The sequence below is a fragment of the Gobio gobio genome, assembly GCF_949357685.1.
Source record: "Gobio gobio genome assembly, chromosome: 15".
Taxonomy (NCBI): Eukaryota; Metazoa; Chordata; class Actinopteri; order Cypriniformes; family Gobionidae; genus Gobio; species Gobio gobio.
In genome coordinates this window covers 17,750,115-17,771,460 of record NC_137108.1, presented here as the reverse complement: position 1 = coordinate 17,771,460, position 21,346 = coordinate 17,750,115, and the positions used below count along the sequence as shown (strand labels likewise).

The window sequence follows — 21,346 nt, the reverse complement described above, 5'->3', positions numbered from 1 at the left end:
TGTGAAGTGAAGAATGTGCAAGTTTTTTCTCTATATTTGTACATTTCTGATATTCATTTGAGATTTTTCATAGCTTAAGAACCAGCAGACTGTCTTACAGAAGGCATTAGAAAGATAAATACCTTTAGGCGATCAAGTGTACACTTGGGACTAGAGTAAATCTAATGATCTGTCCCCTATTTTTCTAAGAATTTTACAGAAAACTTCTGTATGTAATTTCCTGTAAAGTTCCAGAATATCCTCTACCCCAGTTTCCTTTGCCTTTTTTTTTGTAATACTTTTCCCTTTTAGAAACGTTGGAATGCGGAAAACAGTCTGAACAATTTACAGTCTGCAAGATTCACGAAAGTTTGTCTGATACTGACTGTGCTATTTTGGAGCAGCGCAGAGTAAAGTCCACGAAAGACTCCACCAAAGTCTGCTCAGTTTTTAGAAGTAAGCAGTAAATTTGAGCCTGGTTATCCTTCCAGAGGGAGCTGGTTTGGCCGTCCTCCAGCAGCACAGACGGAGGAACGCTGCTCAGAATGAGGGAGGCTCATGCCTCAGATTTGTCTTTTTTGAAGGTGCTGATCAACAGCATGATGTCAAGCTGTGTTGTTGCACCAAGTGATTTTTTTCATTAAAATCTTACACCTTGTTGTACCTGTTAAAGGATCTTAAAATAAATACAAATACTAATTTACTCGTTTACACAAAAGGGGAAGTGTAATGAAGATAATGGAGGACTGGTACTGTTGAGCTTCTTGCACATATCTAAACATAGATGCATCCGGGCAGTTAGTTAGTTATGTTTTTAATTGAATGTGGTGAGTAAATTATTACCAAATTATTATTATTTTTATTGGATTGTTTTATTCTATTTCCTCGTTATTCCACAGTAAATTAAAAAAAATTTTGTCCAGATCTAATAATCTGTTTAAAAATACATTAAAAATCCAATTCATACATACATTGACACTTCTTGATGATCATAATTTCTGAATTAAAATGAATTTAGACACCTGAATGATGGAAATGACTAAAAACGATGCATCCCATGCAAGCAATTGGCAATGTCACTTTGTAAAGAAAGACTACGTATTAAAACGCACATGCCTATAGACTAAACACATAATATGCATGTGCATTACGTCACCGTTTTCACAGATTTACGTTTTTGAAGTTTACATGGAGTAATAACGGTATTCCAAAGTTTGCGTTCTCAGGCCACCAAAACGCTGTTGTTGTGTAAATGAACGGCCAGAACGCATTAAAAGTTTTCTGTTTTCAATTGAAAACAGTGTTGTGTAAGCGGCCCCTGAATTAATAACTAATGATTTTTACAACGGAAATGAATCATTCAAAAACGTACTTAAGCTGGACAATGACTTACTTCTAGAGCTGCTGTACTGCCAAAACATTCTTTGTTGCATTAATTTCCTATTATCACTGTAAAACAATCTGTATTTGCAGAATACTTTAATTAAAAGTTCAGAATTGTTAAAAAGAATAGTTAATATATATAACGATCAGGCATAACATTATGAGGTGAAGAGAATAAAACTGATTATCTCTTCATCACGGCACCTGTTAGTGGGTGGGATATATTAGGCAGCAAACAAACATTTTGTTTTCAAAGTTGTTGTGTTATAAGCAGGAAAAATGGTGTAAGGATTTGAGCAAGTTTGACAAGTGCCAAATTGTGATGGCTAGATGACTGGGTCAGAGCATCTCCAAAACTGCAGCTCTTGTGGGGTGTTCCTGGTCTGCAGTGGTCAGTATCTATCAAAAGTGGTCCAAGGAAGGAACAGTCTACAGGGTCATGGGCGGTGACCTCTTTCAGCAGGATAATGTGCCCTGCCATAAAGCAAAAATGGTTCAGGAATGGTTTGAGGAGCACAACAAGAAGTTTGAGGTGTTGACTTGGCCTCCAAATACCCCAGATCTCAATCCAATCGAGCATCTGTGCTATTCACTTCACCTGTCAGTGGTCATAATGTTATGCCTGATCGGTGTATACACACACACACACACACACACACTACTGGGAAAAAAAAGCCCAAACCCAAAATGGCTGAACACTTAATTGACTTTAACCACAAATCATTGGTCAGGAAATTAGCAAAATGTAAGCAAATGTACTTAAAAAGCCATTGCTGTCTCAGCTCAACATCAAAGACAGAAAGAAGTTTTGACAGAATATGAGAAATTGTGTGTGGAGTGATGAATCACAATGAAACATGAGTTGCATGGTGATGCTACAGAGAGGTGTGTTCGATGATCTGCTGAGAAATATAATAATAAATGTCTCTAGCACAGTGAAGCATGGCAGAAGAGGTGTCATTGTGTGCGGAGCCTTTTTAGCTGCTGGTATTGGGGAGCTACTTCACTGTGAAAAGTAATTTAATGCTTTGGAGTGCAGGGGAATATTGCAGAATGGCTTGCTTCCCACAAATGAAAAGTTGTTATCTAAAGAGGAATGATCAGATGTTATTTTTCAACAAGACAATGCTCCTGCCCAAATTGCAAAGACAGCCAAGAAGTGGATTGAGAACAAGTCCATCAGGCTTATGTTTTGGCCAGATTGGAACATTATAGTGAATATTTGGTCTCACATTAAATGCAAACAAACTGGGAGACATTTTCCAATTCATGAACCGTTTAACATTGAGTGGAACAACACTCTTCTTCCTGTAAAAAGCTGTCAGCAAGTTTACCCATACGGCTTAAACAATTTAAGAAAACAAAGGGGAAGGCTATTCCACGCACAGTAACTTTATCTATGGTATTTGTGCAATTTTGGCTAAAATGGTTAAGACTAATAAAAGACCACTAAATATTTAGCCATTTTTGGCTTGGTGTATATATATTTCCCCTCTTGGTATTTGATTTATATGCAAGGTAGTTCTGGTGTAAAATGTCATGTGGTGTGACTCGCTAAAAATTTGATTATATTTATTAATTAATTAATCAAATAATTGTAAAAAATAAATACTTTTAACTTTGAAAAATATATTTTAAAATGTAACGATTAATGTGTACACTTAAAATATATTATTACGTTTTACTTGATGGTAACACCACATGACATTTTTAGAATCTTCACTTTTTTGTATCAAAAACCAACATGATTTCAAAGAGTTCATTTAGAAGAGCCTTTTTCTTTTCTTTAACTTGGACAGTCTTTTTGTCATTGACCCCACAACAGATCTCATAACAGATGATTTGTACTATACAGATTGACCCATCTGTCTGATTTAAGTCGCTGTATCAGTTCTCGGATTTCATTGTCCACTCATGTGAACATGATATACTGTATGTGAGAGCTCAGGTGTGCTATGTGCTGTAAATCAGTGGTCTGAATAACCAGGTGTGCACTTCATGACCCAATGGGTTACCTGAGCTCTCCAGAGGACTCTCAAATAAGAGCCCATGAGCCCCAGGTGTGCACCGACACAATGGTACATAGTGTGCGTAGAAATGGGAAAACGAGGTATGAGGTTTTAAGTTACTGAAAGACAGTATTCCATGAGTTTCTAAAGACCGTTAAAAAATACCAGCAGGCACCTTTATGGTGCTTCACATGGCGTATATGACGTTTTAGCTTAAAAATGGTAAATACATTGATTAGTGGTTAGCCCAATAAAATCATGGAATCCAGAGACGCCTTTGGAAAATGTCTTAAAATCTCTTTTAAAATTTTTATTGTTGTATTTATGCGCTGTGAAAAGTTGAATTGTAACGTCACTTTAAAACTGTACACGGACCAGATCATAAACTCTCAGTCTTTTGGAAAGACCCTGGCTGGAACATTTTCATATCTGTACAGTATATGCAGTATGTGTGTGTGTGTGTGTGTGTGTGTGTGTGTGTGTGTGTGTGTGTGTGTGTGTGTGTGTGTGTTTTCACCTGTTCTCCAGATGCAGTAGACCTCACATGCTGTGTAACCGTAATTTTTTCCCTTCCTTCATTATAACTCAGTAGTCTATAACAATATAAAGGTATAAACTCTTGTGCCACTTTCCACAATGATATTCCATTAGATTTTTAAAGCATTTAAAGGAACAAATTCTGTGCTTTTCATTGTGATCTCTATTAGATACACTACTGTTCAAAAGTTTGAATGCATTTATTTAACCCAGGAACAGTATATTGTAAAATATTATTACAATTTAAGATAACTGTTTTTTAATATGTTTTAAAATGTAATTTATCCCTGTGGTGGCAAAGCTGAATTTTCAGCATTATTACATTTACAGTGTCACATAATCCTTCAGAAATCATTTTAATATGCAGATTTGCTCCTCAAGAAACGTTTCCTATTTTAAATGTTGAAAACAACTGTGATACTTTCCCCCCAGGATTCGCTGATGAATAGAAAGTTCTAAAAAACATTGTTTCTTCATTTGAAACATTAGAAATGTCTTTACTTTATTGTCTTTTTGATCAATTGAATGCATCCTTGCTATCTGAAAGTATTAACAGTATTAAAAAGTAGTATTAACCTGTTAACTGCCACCCCCTTTTGTGAGCGTAGATCTGAATTTAAATTACCGGTAATTAATGCTTTGGAAATCAGATCTAAGGTCTCTTTTTGAAGAAGGCGATTCAAAAAAGTGATAGATGTGTAAGTTTACTGTAAAGCAAATGTACGGAACTAAAAAATTTTTATTTTATACATATTTTACAAAAAAATTGGGACTGCTTAACCAAGTCTTGTTCCAAATTTGGTGTTGCTAAAGTAGTGTATGTATATGGTAAAACCATGTCGAATCTCAAAACGGTTTTCACAGAATGAATTATGAGTGTTTAATCTTTTGAATGATACCAATTTGTGATGATTGCTAAAATATGTGATAGGGGAAAAAGGCTAAAGTGTCCCGCTACCGCAACAGCCATAATGATATAATCAAATTAATATTCCGTTAATTACATAAAAATATTTGTAATTATTAGCTCATTTAATTACCAAAATCATATTAATCTATGCAGCATATTTTGCATGCAACCCTGTTTTCACATAATTTTCCACCATTACAAAATCACTTTTATTTTATTTTTCTAAACAAAAAACTGTAGTGTTTACTAATTCGCCCCTAAAAATATTTGGGTCAAATAATGAACCCCTAGTAATACAAAAAAAAAATGTTTTTACTGTATCTAATAATTTAGGCTAAATTATTCAACCCTGTTACTCATTCCTGCAGTTTATCTGATTAATTTTGATATTTATTTAAAGTTCTCATATTACGCTATTTTTAAAGATTCCTGATTTTTTTTAGGAGGTCTCCTACAACAGGTTTACACTTTAATTTTCTCATAATATAAATTGCAGCATCATCTCTTTTCTCACATAGTCTGAAACAGTTCGATAAAGGATCTGGTCTCTCTAAGCCCCGCCTTTCTGAGAGCTTCCTCTGTTCTGATTGGTCAGATGTCTCCAGTCTGTTGTGATTGGTCTTCTGCTTACAGCGCATGACGGAAATTAAACATTCGTTACCACATCTGAATTTCAGCTCCAGAGGCTTCCTTTGCACTTGATACACTGTGATATGAATCGTAATGATGACGTCGGTTTTACCGTATCAATTCCAGCGCGAGTCCTCATTTTGAAGTGCATGCAAAGTGGATTTGCTTCCGCAGCACAGAAAACAGCTTCTTCTCGACATGATGACAACATGAACCAAACTCTTTCAGGCCTCAGATACAACTACAGTGTTTGAGGGTCAATGTAGACGTTCGCGAGCAGCCGTTGAAGAACATAGGCTGGCATTACGCAAAGGTGTTACAATCCTAGGTTTGTAACAGGAAGTCTGACTGGAATTGATGACGACTCGTTTTGGCAGTTCAGAATCGATTAATAGTGGCACTTTAATGCTTATTACTAGAAAAAAACAGAAAAATCTGGGTTTTATAATGTATTTTGTCTCATATACTCTCAGAAAAAAAGGCACAATTTTGTTCCTTAGGGGAGAAAACGTATAACTGTACCTTTAAAGGTACACAATTGATCCTTAAGGTACAATTATAGCATTGTTTTCCTCTACTTAGAGGTACAAAAATTTACCCTTAAGGGTACCACCCCAGTGATGGCCACTTACCTTAAAAGGTACAATTTTGTACTCTTCTTTTTTTTTGAGAGTGTATTTTGGTAACAGGGTTGCAAAAATTGCAAACTTCATGTAAAATGAACAGAAAATTAAACAGCTCATATAATATTTAGTTTGATCTGGAGGTTAAGCACCTCCTTCCCATGACCATTTTTTGAAAAAACAAGACTTTATTTCTGTTTTGTATAGCCTCTCTTTTGTCTTTCCCTCTCTCTTTTTCCTGTAAACCTTCTCTTTACCCTTCATTTCTCTCGTTCTGTTTGCTTCTTATGCTCCATCCACTCCCGACAGCACCTGTATTTGAGAAGGCATTTTAGGAATACCAGACATGCCTGTGGTCTGAATGGACAGTATTCATCCTGGTTCCCACTTTCCACCAAGCATATTTTGGACAGTTATGGCAGCCTGATGGATGTTGTGTATATGCGCAGTGAAGTGTAAGTGTTTTAGTCTGTGTGTGCACTGTGTGCTTGAATCTCCACAGCTGGTCAGGCGTTATATCATCTGTGCGTCGAGAGCTCAGACGGTTGGGGTTAATATCACGGTCACAGCTGCGTTCTCACACTGTCCGGTAGTCCTGATCATTACCGGAGCCCTGGAGTCCTGACACATGCACACTGGTCACAAATCTTCCAGTCAATCTTCAGAGTTGACAGCTACAGTTGTGTGAACCTCAAGGTTTTAGTCCACAAGCACAGTAGCTGGGTGTGTTTTAGTTTAAAAAGGTATTTAGATGCAAATAGCAAGTAAATATAACTTTTTCCCTTGTGGAAAAGGAGTGTACGTGAAAGTATATATGTTTATATATACACTGCCCGGCCAAAAAAAGTCACTATTTGGATTTAAATAAGCAAATGCGTAACCCTCTGGTGCTGTTGAGTCATTTTTGAGCAAATCTTTTTTTCCTTCATTGGAATGGTAAGAAATTTGGTAAAGGTTTTTTGGTACTTGCTGTGGGAACAGACACACACACACACAAGTCATGACATGATTCGAAAAGGTTAAATGGTCCTGAAAAAAATAGTCACACCCACACTTGTATTGTTCGTGGTCAAAAATTATCACATTGGAAATGAATGGGAGACAAATTTAATTACTGCACACAAACAAAACCTTACTGAAAGCTATTTTTTTTAGATATCAACCTCAAATTTAGAACACAACTTGTTTAGATTTATGGCTTTGATTTCCTCACTGTTTTAGAGCAAAATTTATTTCATATAAAAATTGAAAATGGACAAATGTCGTCTTTAAAAAGAGACCAAACTTAAGTCTGTACTCTAAAGCAGTGGTTCCCAACCACGTTCCTGGAGGACCCCCAACAGTGCACATTTTGGATGTGTCCTTTGTCTGACACACCCACATCAGGTCTTGGAGTAGCTACTAATGAGCTGATGACCTGAATCAGGTGTGTTTGATTGAGGAGACATGCAAAATGTGCACTGTTGGGGGTCCTCCAGGAACGTGGTTGGGAACCACTGCTCTAAAGCATTAAATATTTATTACCGTTTAAGTTGGAAATTTAATTTTCAGGTCCATGCTCAAAAAGTGAATAAATGGATTATAACTACTTTATAAATAACATTTAGTACCATACAATCCTCTAAAAATACAAAACAGGAAATAGAAAATATTATCAAACTAAAATATAGTACAATAATTTCATTGAATTTATTTCCAGCAAGAGGTACATACATATTTGGACCTTGTATTGAAAATGCAAGAGTCAAGCACTCTGTAAAGTCTCATCCAGCACATCCCAAAGACTTTCAATGAATTTAAGGTCTGGACTCAAAGGTCCAATTCTTCGTGCTCCCTCCCAACCATTCTTCGAGCCTGAGGAATCTTGACATTGTCATCCTGGAATATGGCCATGATGTGTCTTCCTACTGTGAAAAGCTACACACTCCATCAATTCGGGCTAGAAGAACTGTTGGCAAACATATAACATGCTAGAAACATAATAATCACTACAATAATGATCCGACTCTTAAAGGGTTAGTTCACCCAAAAATGAAAATTCTGTCATCAATTACTTACCCTCATGTCGTTCGACACCCGTAAGACCTCCGTTCATCTTCGGAACAGAGATGAAGATATTTTAGTTGAAATCTCCATTGGCACAATGGCACTTTACACTCTCAAGACCCTTAAAAGGTACTAAAGACCTTTATGAATCAGCGAGAATAGTTTTTGTGTGCAAAAAAACCCTAAATAACGACTTACATAGTGATGACAATAGCATCATGAAGCTTCGAAGCGTTATGAATCAGTGAGCCGAATCATGATTCGGATCGCGTGTCAAACCGCCAAACTGCTGAACTAACCCTTTAAGAATTTGCCTATTTAAATCCAAACAGCGACTTTTTTTTAACATGGTTGTTTTTTGTCTTTCGTGGTTCATACGACTTTCAGTCAGTTATCATCTATTTAGCCAAAGCTCAAACAGAGAAACGTTAAAAAAAAAACTATTTGACTTTCCATTTTAAAGTGGTTTTCTCACTTGATTTAGTGTCTTTTGTATGTGTGCTGTTAAAGTTTTTGTCTCTGCACACACAAGCAGACAGAAGAACATCTGCAGCTTTCAACATGTTCAGCTCATTAGCCAATAATCATTACACAGTGTCCTACTGTTTTTTATTCTTCTCTTCTTTCAGTTTTTTCCTTGTGCTGTAAAATTGATTCATATTCATTTCTAAATTCAATACAAGTGAATGACTCAGATGTTTCTATTGAATTTCTTGTGTTTCATTCAATGAAGAAATGGCTTGACAAATGAAATATGTGGAAAGAATAAGTTGACAATCATATGAATAACATTACTACCACATCAATGTGTAATAAGTATAAAAAGCATGTACATATATTCTAATATATTAACGTAAGACTTTACTTACTTTAAATAGTTAACCCTGCATTACGGTGATCCTGTGTAGTTTTGAGATTTCACACTGTAAATTTCTAAACACTCCATTAGCAGTCTTATTTGCATATGTATGAGGTTAATATGAGGCACTAACTGCTTCTCTATCTGCGGAAATGCTTTTTTGTTATTATAATGAAAGTGTTCGCCTTAATTGTGTTGCCCAGATGAGATGTGGAAAAAAGGCATCTGAGGGAACTAAGCATTGTAAATTTTAGAATTGCATATTATTTCCAAAACTGCCTACTGTCGTGTCACTGAACTTCTTGATGTCATCCATGTCGAGGTTTTCAACATGGTGTATATGAACATGAATAGTTCTCTCACATTTGAGCAAGCAGTAAATCTTTCTGTTTTACGAATACTACATTTTCAGACATTCATTTAGTGTACTGCTTTTCGCATACTATATAGGGTAGTAGGTATATTCAGACACAGATATTTAGATCGGCATAAAGTCACTTTGCAGTGGTGCACTTTGCAGTTTATTCTGGTGGGGTGGGGGTGGGGGGGGGGTATCTGAAACATCAGAAAACACAGAAGAAATTAGCATGTGTGCAGAATTTTTAATCAAAATGACTGTGCGTCCATAAGTAGAGTGCTACAGTAATGACATTTTGTCTGCATTTTTGGTAGACCAACCCGGAAGTTAGCATGACCCTGGTTCCCTTGACAAAAAGCCAATTGGATTTTTCTATTATTATTACAGGACATAAGCTCTGTGACCAAAAAAAGATGATGATTACACGTTTCATTCAAGGCTGTAAACGCAGACTTGTGAGTAGATAATGAACAGGTTAGCCACTTGATCCCATACGAAAAATAAGTGTAGGCTTCTTCAAGTTCATTTTATTAAGTATTTTTAAGTAAATTTCAAGTATTTTTAAGTATACTTTATGTAGTAAGTATGCTAATATCAATGTACTAGAAATATACTTGTAAGTTTACTGTTTCAATACTACTTGGGACAAAATTGGCCCACTTTTTAGTGTATAAAATTATATTTTTATATAGTATATTTTAGAGTTTATTTTACAAGTATATTTTTGTAAATTATATTTTTCACTTTAAGTGTAACAGCAGTAAACTTTGAATACACAACTAGTTTACAACAAAGTTTACACTACAAGTGAATTTATAGGTATACTGATCAAAATCAAAAACTTGTAGCACATAATGTTTAATTTATGAAAGTACACTTTGAAGTATACTCTCAGTAAACTACTAGTTTAGTAGTGTTATACTGCAAATATATGAGTAAGTTTTCTTTAAGTGAACATAACATCATATTTATAGTTTATTATTTATATATAATTTTTGCACTTTAAGTATACTACTATGTTCCTATTTAGGCATTATATACTTGAAATATACCTGTACTGTACTTTAACTCTTTCCATTTTAAAAACAATATATTCTAGCTTCATGCATTCTTTTTATCAACAGTTAAATATGGGTAAGTTTCATGAAAAAACATTAAAAAAAGTAAAGTTATTTTACATTTGCGTAAGCAATCTTCTATCATTTGTTTTTGCTTCTTCTTCACCAGTGTTTTAATCCGGAGATTCTGTACTCTTTCAGAAGATGCGTAATAGCGCACCATATAACAGTGAAAACATGGATAGCTGGGAATTTCTATCTATGGCAGGGAAAGAGTAATGTAGATTTGAAGTAAATTCCTATGTACACTACCAGTGGACTAGCAACAATTCAGATACTCAGAATTAGGAACATATCTGTTTTCTTTATCAATATTTTCAAACAATGTAAGTTTGACAGTATAGACAGTATGTAACACTATGTGAAAAAAGTATTTCATAGGCTACTCAATCAAAAACTACAAGCCAAGTATACTTACTGTATAATACTTAATTATACTATATTAAGTATATCTCGATCTAAAGATGTATCCAGTTGTTAAGTCTGACGTCACGTGGCAACGCTTCCGGGTCCAAGCGCTCCATCTCATACTACAAGAAAAACAACAAACGGTGCTAATATACACACACAATGTGGTGTAATACTACAAAAAATATATAATCATAACCTTTATCTCCATACCAAAATTCCAGATTGCCAGACAGTGATTCATCTTTTATAAATCGATAAAATATTAATGTCTGTGACGCTGTGAGCACAGAGCCTGCTGTGTAGACTGTAAGTATTTAAAATGTTTAACTTTTTAAAATGTTTGATGTTTAATATGAATAAATAGCGCTCATAAACGGCCGTCAATGGCATTCTCAAGTGAAAAGAGTTGAGGCTTGGACCCAGAAACGACGTTCCGTACGTCATGACTTAACAAGCGGATAGGCCAAATATACTTAGACTTTTCGCTCAGTATTAGTCAAGTATACTTAAGTGCAATTTTAAGTATATTTCTGAGAAGTACATAAAAATTAGACTGACAATATACTGTCTTATTTTAAGTTTAAAAGAAGTATACTAATAGTACACTTGTATAAACTTCTTTTTTGTAAGGGATTGCAAGACATGAGATAAGTGTTAAAAAAAAATCACAATATTACTGATGTATTTTATGTCATAAAACAAAACGACAGACCTTAACCACAGACCTTATTTCAGGCATTTAACCCAAAACCTTTGAACTTATTTCAGAATGGTCTATTTCAGAAGGTTTTAGGAATCATTCCTGCAGCGCTTTATTGTGCTCTTGGATATAGGTTTCTTTCTAACCTCAAACATAGCTATATCTTTGTTGATGCCACCTGGAAAACTGACATGAGTGAGATGAGATTTTTTGCTATCTTTGTGTGCTATATGCATCAGGCGGTCTGTAAACAGACTGTAGGCGATCTGTTGGCATTGAGCAGTGCTTCATTACCCAGAGCAAAAAAAATCTGTGCTAAGCCCCATTCAAAATTAAAAGTGTGAAACGTTGCTTAATCCAAGGTTAATAGTAGCCTGGAGGTTAAAAACGATGTTAACTCATGGTTATTCGCAGTGGGAAAAGCCTATAAGTGTATTTTAAACTAACTAGTTATTACAGTCTGCAATATGCAACATATAATTTAAACGGAACATTACACGTAAATCTTGAGTACTGTATGTCTGCTAATTAAAGTGATGTAGACAACTGAGGTCTTGCTGGATTTAGCTGTGTGTCCAAGGGTAATTTGCTCTGTCCCTCTGATCAGAGAGAACCAGAGCAGATGCTGGCTCTGCCTGTGTTTTCTACCAGGGAAGATGGTGGCTTTATGGCATCATTGTGTAATAGGTGTCAGTCTGAACTAGGAAAACACACCACGTTTTCCTGCGGCTGGAGCGGAGCAGCAGACTATGTGAAATTACACAGCCAGGCCTCATGGGCATAGAGAGGAATTTCAAAGGAAACACAGCAGTCTGCTTCATATTGAGATTACATTTAGGGAACCGAATGCAGTTTGGAATGTGTAAAGGGGCCGTTCGGAGTGTAATAATCATATTAGTCTGGCGGTGTGAGCTTCAGCTAAAAAAAAACCCTGCTTTGTCTTGTGCATTCAGTGTCTTCAATTCACTCCAGTCTCTAAACTGATATTTTCTCTCTTCTTTGCTGTATTTTTCTCTTTTTCATAAGCCTGTTAGACTCTGTAGCCGGGGCTACGGGCTCTTTTATGTTAGTCAGTGTATTTGCATTCCTAACTCAGTGATTTATTTTTATGTAAATAGGACCACCACAATGGTACACCCCACTTAAACAATCAAATTTAACCCCTGGTTACTCCCTATGTCCTTATGACAAATATACTGTACTGTAAATCAGCTTAGATTGCAATGTTTGACTTAGCTAGCTAACTTAGCTAACTTCTAAGGATAAATCATATTCTAGGTCCCATTTATAGTGTTGCAGTACTCAAGACCGGTCTTGGTTTTTTGAATGTCTTGTCTCGGTCTCAACTGCATTTCTCCTCAGTCTTGTCTTGGTCTCAGAGTTAGAGGACTCTGGATTTTATCTCAAGACCTGTCAAGACCACAACTGCAAGGATATCACTAAATTGCCAGTGCATTGTCTGATTTAACATCATTAATGTGATTTCATGTAAAACTTACTGCTTAAAATGCAATGAATAACTTCTTTGTAATGTGATTTCTTTTGTTACTGTGCTGCCGTTGTTCAAAATCAATGAGTTCCAATGAGTTATTGTCTCAAAAATGCCCAAAATGTATTTAAATGCCTACAAAATGTAGTTTGTTTTATATAACATAGACTATAATTAAGCAATATCACAAGATCAAGAGGGCTGTTTTCATGAATATAAGCGTGATTGCAAATAATATTGATTTATACAAACAAGAAGTTAATATTAAATAACACATTTTAAACTGTGTCTTTGCTAATTCGGCAATGTTTTGTCATTAAATGAATCAGCTGCTTTGAACAAATCGGTTGAATAAATGATTCCGTTACTGTTCAATAATGTTAATGTTTTAATGTTAAATTAATCTGAACATTATTTATGCAGGTGTAATTGTACCAATTCAGATGCAACTTCTGTGCCATGAATTTTATTGTCAGTGATTTGATTGGTATCAACACTATAGTGTCTTACTATTCTAATTGTATTTATTCATTAAATATAAGACATTTCTCAGACAGTAGATGGATCTTTTAGATGAATTTAAGGAGTGCTGGTCTGGTCTTGGTCTTGACTCGGTCTTGCCCTGCCTTGGTCTTAGTCTTGTCTTGGTCTCGGCACACCCTAGTCTTGGTCTCGGTTTAGGTGGTCTTGACTACAACACTACCCACTTACACCTGGTATTAAGATGCGTTTTTGTCAATCAGATCACAAGTAGACGATGCTAAATACAAGTGTAAACAGGGTCTAAAACATTTAGAGCTTGTCCACTTTCGACCACTTCCAGAGGTAGTGGAAAACGCACTTGACCGGATTGCTTTCGTAGTGTCGACGCTCATGTGATCTAGTGTGTACGCTCATCTACTCTCCCACTACTTACCTAATGCATAAACAGTATGGAAAACACGCTTTTAACACAGGATTTAAACTTTGTCGGCTGAAAAGCCATGTTTGGTTTGAAGACGAAAAACATACCAAGCGCAATGTTTTCTCACCATTCCTGATTTCTAACACGCACTTATCGTGTTTCTGTCAGAGCAGAAACGAAAGCTGCTGCTTTCCATATGTTTTTCCGTCGTCTCTAGTAACGTTCATATGCAAATTGCATGAGCTTATTTCATCCATTAGATCGAAAGATCTGAAAAAGCCCATACATTTACCATACCTACCCATAGACCCTCCCCTTGAAGAAATCAGGACATAAGTGGTCAAGTGGACAAAAGAGGCGGATTAAAATAGGTGTAAACAGGAATGTGTCCCCCTCATCTACTTGTGATCCGATCGAACAAAAGGCATCTTAATATCAGGCATACCTCGACATGTCAACAACACAAACCAAACCCTTCCAGGCCTCAGCTACGACTACAATGTTTTAGGTCGGGTTAAAGTAGTCATTCAGAAGCAGCCAGTGAAGATCATAGACTGCCATTATGCAAATTAGTTATTTTAGGAGACAATAAATGTGTTGTGCACTTTGATTTGCAGACCTTTTACATTCATAAACAGCTCTATTACACACAGCATGAAAGGTAATATTCGAAAAACATAATAGGGGCACTTAAAAATGCTATTCATACATGTTTTACTTTTTAATTATTACATTAAAATTCATTTTTATATTTTATATTTTATAAATTTCTCTGTGATACAACTGTCCAGAGCCTTACTATAAGGATGAAATTCTTGAAAATAATTATTGTAAATGTGATTTTTTTTTTTCATTTGATGCGACCAACTTTGACAGACCAGGGTCGACTCCAAAGTACAATCCATTAGCAGAGTTTTTTTTTAGAGTAGTCAGTCAGGCACGCAGGTCAGTAACCAGATAGACAGTTCCAACAATGCAAACAAATTCAAATCGAGACAGCACCCAGCAAGCAATTTTGCATTTAAAAGACGTCTAATAACCGTCCAAAAGCAGCCCTGACATCTAGGCTAAAACAAGGCAAAATATAATAGACATCTAAGCCCAAGATTAGACTGGTCATCAATTAAAGACTAGTCATAGATCATGTCAAAGAAATGAAACCAAACACCTTGTAATCACTACTTTGCTTACGTGATGGAATATCATACATCTCGCAAGTTATTTTGGCAAAAATTACATGTAACCAAATTTAAGGTTATTTTGGCTAGAAGTGGGTTACTCATAGCCGGACAATATCTGGTCTATAGTTAACCGAGACAGTGAAATGATGGCTATTGCTTGCTGGGCAGGGGTAAATGAGCAAAACAAGTAATAATAATACACAGGCAGGCGGAAGAAAACAAACAAGAATTGCAAAACAACAAGATGAATTGGCAATACTTCACACTGAAGATAAACGAAATCCAAACGTAAGGGAAAGCAGTCTGTAACGAAGTCAAAGGCTCACGAAAGGAGAACGTTCAACATAACTTTATTCACAAAATAAACCGCTCATCGCTCTGTAAACACAGCTCTAGGCACACATTCATACAGACTATTGTAGATGGACTATTTTTCCAAATTCAAAATATTTCAATATTTCAAAGTCCAAATTCAAAATAATTTGGAGTTATTTCCTCCGCCCTCATGCGGGAGGCCAGATTGAGGACACACAATAGGGGCTTTTTAGGTTGGGTAGAATCTGTGATCTCTGACATCAGCTTGTTTTACTGACTTCCATTGCTGCAATAAGCTGTCGAAATCATAGACTGTAAATGTCACCTGGTTTCTGAAGACCATTTTTGAATCCCAAAATGTGCGAATCCGGCGTCTCCACATGTCACTCCCTATTAAAAGAAAATGGGCAAAGAGGCAGGATGTAGCAATCCACCCATCACCCAAGTGGCCACACCCTTAATTATGCAGAACTTTAGGCTTTATATAATTTAAACTTATAAGTTATTAAAATATTCACCCCCCTCACAGTTGTCATGAAGGGCAAAATTAGCTATATAGACCAAAACCAATCTTTGTACAAGGCTATAAACATATTTTGTGCTGTAAAGTTGGGCAGTTTAACATAGGGGATATATGGAATTGACTTCTAGCTGCCAGTCGATGTATTGCAGTTTAAGTCCTGAAGGTTGCCGCTAAGTCTAAATACTATTGGGTAAACATCGGCAGAGGGGCGGGATCACACAGACCAAAACAAAAACAGACATTCTGACACGGAACGCACATTTCAAAGTAGAATACTTGGCTGTAGCATTGTTGAAGAATGTGAACTTAGCATGTTTCCTAAATATCTGCAAACATATTATGGTATTTGTACGCTTTAGTACAGTCAAAAAATTACATACAGCACCTTTAAGACTAACATTAGCGATTTAGAAAAAAAGAAAGAACTGCTTTCCAGCCCAGCCCAGAGTCTGATATACCATCCACTCAACAAGAGGTTGTTGACTTGAAATAAATGGCTTATGGAAAATGGCTGCATTTACATTTGCCAGCTCAATTTACCATATTTGTGTGTTTTGCACTGTGTATCCTGTGGTAAGAGCGTGAGGAAAGCCGGAGTAGACTTAATTTATCAGGTTTTCACAGGGTGTGGAAACAGACAGAGCCACCTGGAGAACTGCCACTAGCGTTTAGCTTCTGCCACTGTCATTCTCTACGCGAAGGACAAGTGAAATCATATTAAAATCACATTACATTTCAATATTGATGTAGACGTTTTAATGTTGGCACGGACAGCATTCTAATTTCATGCCCTTGTTGCTTCCTGTCTTTGAATTATTCACCTCATTTTCGGTCAGCAGTAAATGTTTTCCTTTTATGTACTTTAGACCTCTGCTTGCCAAATCCAGCATATGTGTCAGTACTTTCTCTCTGCTTTCAACTCTGCGACTTGGCAGCTGCGTACAGCTGGCTGGACACTGTGTGTAACATACGAGTTGGTGACGGTGAGCTGAGAGGGAGAGAGAGGGTGTTAGAGAGAGAGAGCGAGAGAGAGAGAGCTGGGCTGCTTGGCAAGGCTGTTTGAGTGAGAAGAGTGAGCTGGTTGTGAGTTTCAGAGTTTCCTGTCCAGCTGTATCATTGGCACGGGCTGAAAGAGAGGGACTCAGACCCTCGCACAATACAGCACTTGTGTTGCAGTCCGGGAACTCAGGAATGCGGCTCTCACCTTCATATGGCTGACAGGAGTTTGTTTTGGAATGAGAGATATTATCCATCACACTCTTACCGCGCTCTCTCACTCGGTTCTCTTTTCCTCACTTAAGTCTCTCTCTCTTTCATGGCCGTCCTCAAAGTAAAGAAAATAAAGTGACTTCAGTCTGAAATCTGAGATCTGACTCCTCCACCTGCAGAAGTTTCTTTCAGTTCGTGACTTTTTAGTCCCTTCATCCCATTAGCAATTTCACCAAAGCTCTTCCGAGCATTCCCATTCAATTAAACGCTAGGAATTTCTAGAGACCTTTCTAAATCACTTTTGCCATTCATTAAAGTCAGTTTTCATGAAACACATGGGTGTGAAAATCGCAGGGATCAAAATCGCTCTCAGTGGAAGACGGATTAAGCTACAGAGACTCAAACTTTCCAATAAGAGAAAAAAATGGGAAAAATGTATGCTGGAATTATTACAGGATTTGATACTGGTGGTTGAGTTTGAACTTTTTTTATGAATCACGTTCCATATTCTCAGATACTTTGACTTTTGCACTCTCTATCCTAGATCTTTAGATATTTAGTGCTATTAGCTAAAAATAGGCATGACTGTTTTTGTGATGTACATTCGACTTAAACGAAATGTTGGGTTGGGACGAGTTTCTAACCATAGGTTGTTGATTGGATGAAGGCAGATCTGAATGCGAGCCTGAGGTTAATTGTATGAAAAAAGACGGGATTTATGCAAACTAAATGACTGGAAAAGTCAGATATACAGTACATCACCAGAGAGAAGTATTTAGAAAATAGATAAAAAAAAATTTCCATTTCATGCCAACTTTAAAGAGTTTAGTTAGTAAATAAAAATAGTAAATGACCCACCCAAAACCCGTCGTTCCAAAACCCGTAAGACATTCGTTCTTCTTCGGAACACAAATCAAGATATTTTTGATGAAATCCGAGAGCTCTCTGACCCCTCCATAGACAGCAATTTAATTACCACTTTCAAGGCCCAGAAAGGTTGTAAAAACATCGTTAAAATAGTCTATGTGACTCCAGTGGTTCAACCTTAATTTAATGAAGTGACGAAAATACTTTTTGTGTACAAAAAACAAAAATAACGACTTTATTCAACAATTTCCTCTAGCCTGTGTCAGACTCTTACGATGTTGATGTAGCGTAAACAGTGCAGCTCTTCCAAGTTATACTATCAGTCAGCGTTTTTTTGTAAAGTTATTATATTATAAATGTCCTGGCTCTTCCAAACATTATAATGGCAGTGAATGGCATCCCAAAATTTGCAGACCAAAAAAGTGCATCCATCCATTATAAAAGTAATCCATACGGCTCCGGGGGGTTAATAAAGGCCTTTCGTATTCAACTTCCCCCCAGAGCTGTGTAGATTACTTTTATAATGGATGGATGCCCTTTTTTGGTCTTCAAATTTTCGGCTGCCATTTACTGCCATTATAATGCTTGGAAGAGCCAGGACATATTTTTTATTTTACACCGATTGTATTCGTCTGAAAGAAGAATGTCATATACACCTTGGATGGCTTAAGGGTGAGTAAATCATGGGGTAATTTTAATTTTTGGGTGAACTATCCCTTTAAAGTTTGGATCAGAAATAGCTCCTTAAGGCCTGTCCTACACTTTTTATTTTGTAGGGCTCTGTCCCAAATGGCACACTTCATATGCACTTTCGGTCTTGTGGACTCACAATGGTTGCCGCGTGAGCGTGTCCGTTCAGTCCACGAGACCGTAGGATGTCCCATTTGTCATTTTAGGTCTCAGCAGGGTGCTCGCGAGCGCCTCCTTTGTGGTCGAATAAGCACTGGTGCGGGTTCCGCAGCGGACATCTTCCCAACAGTCAAAGCATTACGTCATGACAGTGCGGACTCGTAGGAAGACTGCGAGGGTTTAGGGTGCCATTTGGGACAGGGCCTAGGAAGGCATCAAGGCACATTCAAATCCACTGTTTACATCACTTCCTGTTTACAAAAAAACACTGTCTGATTCCTCCCTTAACCCCCCCTTCAGCCTACTTTAATCAGACATAAACATTTTCGGAAATGTCTAAAGCTCGCAGGAATTTTTTGTAGATCATTTGAGATGACATTACGGTGGCTTTGAAGTCTGTCTGAAACCAATTTGCTTAGGAACCTTCATAGAAAATCACTGGCTGTTTAGTCATTGACTGTCTAGTCAGCTGCCTTAGGTTTTATACACAGCCCTTGTGTCACTCAAGTTCAGTTATTGTAAGCCCACTAGGTTAAACAGGGTTTTGTATCCCATCTTCCTGTGTGTTCGCTGTCGTGATGAGCAATGATGGCTAATGAAAGCCTTTGCTGTGTGAGGAGACTGTGAAAAATGTGAAGAGTCAAACAGAGGCTGATGTATGTTCGAGGTGTCCTGAGCGGGACCCACGGCTGATCACAGGCCCTGTGGCTTTATTTAGTCTTCCATTGGCTTTCAAGTCCCGTTTAATCTCCCCCTCAGCGCCTCTGAAAACAGCGCCCGCTCCAGCCTCTTGTTATTGTACAGGCTTTGAATCCAACCCCTTCACTCTTCCTGGGTTTTTATCCTGCATGAGTGACCACTCTAAAATTGAACCTTATCACCTGAGTGCCATTATTTATCATCCGGGAGAATAGGAGGATTCAGATTACACACAAAGGTGCTTGGAGTATTATCCAATCTCATTGTCAGATCCATTGGCGCTCTTGTAGACTTTAATCAAATGCACACACACATACAGACAATATCAGCGCTTTCATGCACTATTTCATTGTTTGCCCTCCACATTATAAGAAATACAATCACACATAGGTGCACAAAGCGTGGCTGTTGGTGGCTTCGCTTTGTGATTTGATGAAGGGTTAATATGGATGGAGAAGATCAGAGACGGCTGAGCTCGAGCAAGCGTGAATGGAAAAGTCTGTGGGAGACGACGAAGTCGCTGGAGGATGTGATACTATCATGGTGAAAAAGAAAGGGTCATAGGTTTTGGAAATAGACATAGGTCCATCTGCCCCTATCTTGACAACAATGATAGCCTCTTGCGTTTGTTTGCTAGACCGTGTCTGTCCGTTTGCGCCACCCCTCAACCTTGAAGTATTACTTCAGAGCGATAAACCTTTTGTTACTTCCACAATGTGCGAAGAAATGACAGATGCTGACTTTTAGATTGGTTTTTAGCGCAGTTTTAGCGGGTCAGGGAGCTTTCAGAGAGTTTTCTCCAGAGGAAGAGAATCAAATATTACTTTCCTTTGAGGTAGTTTCCAGGGAAACAGAAGTGGGAGGAACCTTGGGCAGGCATTTTTGTTGTTTGCCTTCAGCATAAAACAAAATCAGCCAAGATTTTCTTCTGTGTTGTTTAGAAATAGAAAAAAAAGGATTTGTTTGATATGTTAATGGTACTTAAGTGGTGCACATTTCTTGTCTCAGGAACTGAAGATTTTTTTAGATCATTTCATATGTACTAAGGGAATGACTAATCCTTTTGCTTTAAAGAAAGTTAGATATTAAAATACTGCTTGTGTTCACCTGTGCAGGTACTGGTCTCCGGTCAGTCCCCCGTCTCAGCTGATGACATCTATTTGGATGACCAGCAGTCCGGTGACTACTCTTTGGATGATGATGACTCCACTTCTGGTTCAGGATCTGGTAAGGATTGTTTATATCACTGTTACTGATTCTATAATAGCCAATTTTATTACTCTTGTTATTCTGAGGCAGCTTCGGTCTCAAGAGACCATAATTGTGATATGACTGTTACTCAACAAACCCCTTGTGAATGATAATGTCTAATCATGGGGCTTGTTGAGGAGAGGTATGTTGCTACTTTTGTCCCTAAGTGATCAGGGCTGCATTTCCCAAAAGCATTGTGAGCCTAAGTTGATCCTAGAGATCATTGGTGGCGATCTAGGGGCCAGAATATCAAAGGCGCTGTCCCAAATGCAAGCCTAGGTGAGGTGAGGTCACATTTACCATTGCTCAGCTAAAGTCCAGTCATTCCAATAGAAAGCCACGCGATCGGAAGTTTTGTGATGGCGAAAAAGTTCCCCATGCAGATTTTGCTCATTATCAAGTTGTTGAGCAACATACAGCTGCTTGGTTTGAAAGTGACTTCTGTGTGAGCTGTACTTTATAAAAGGGACAGGTTTTTTTGCCCGCAAAACTGAAA

At 37.3% G+C, this 21,346-nt stretch overlaps 1 protein-coding gene across 2 annotated transcripts in view; it reads left to right on the top strand.

Annotated features, from left to right (window-relative positions):
- LOC307138564 (syndecan-2-A-like) overlaps positions 1-21,346 on the top strand; it is a 42,607-nt gene that overhangs the window by 8,513 nt on the left and 12,748 nt on the right. For both annotated transcript variants that reach the window (XR_013818039.1, XM_079836933.1), the window contains exon 2: positions 20,715-20,826. Coding sequence is in view for 1 of the 2 variants with exons in the window: in XM_079836933.1 (XP_079693059.1) it covers positions 20,715-20,826 (112 nt within the window). In the remaining variant the exon portion in view is untranslated. The remainder of the gene's footprint in view (positions 1-20,714; positions 20,827-21,346) is intronic.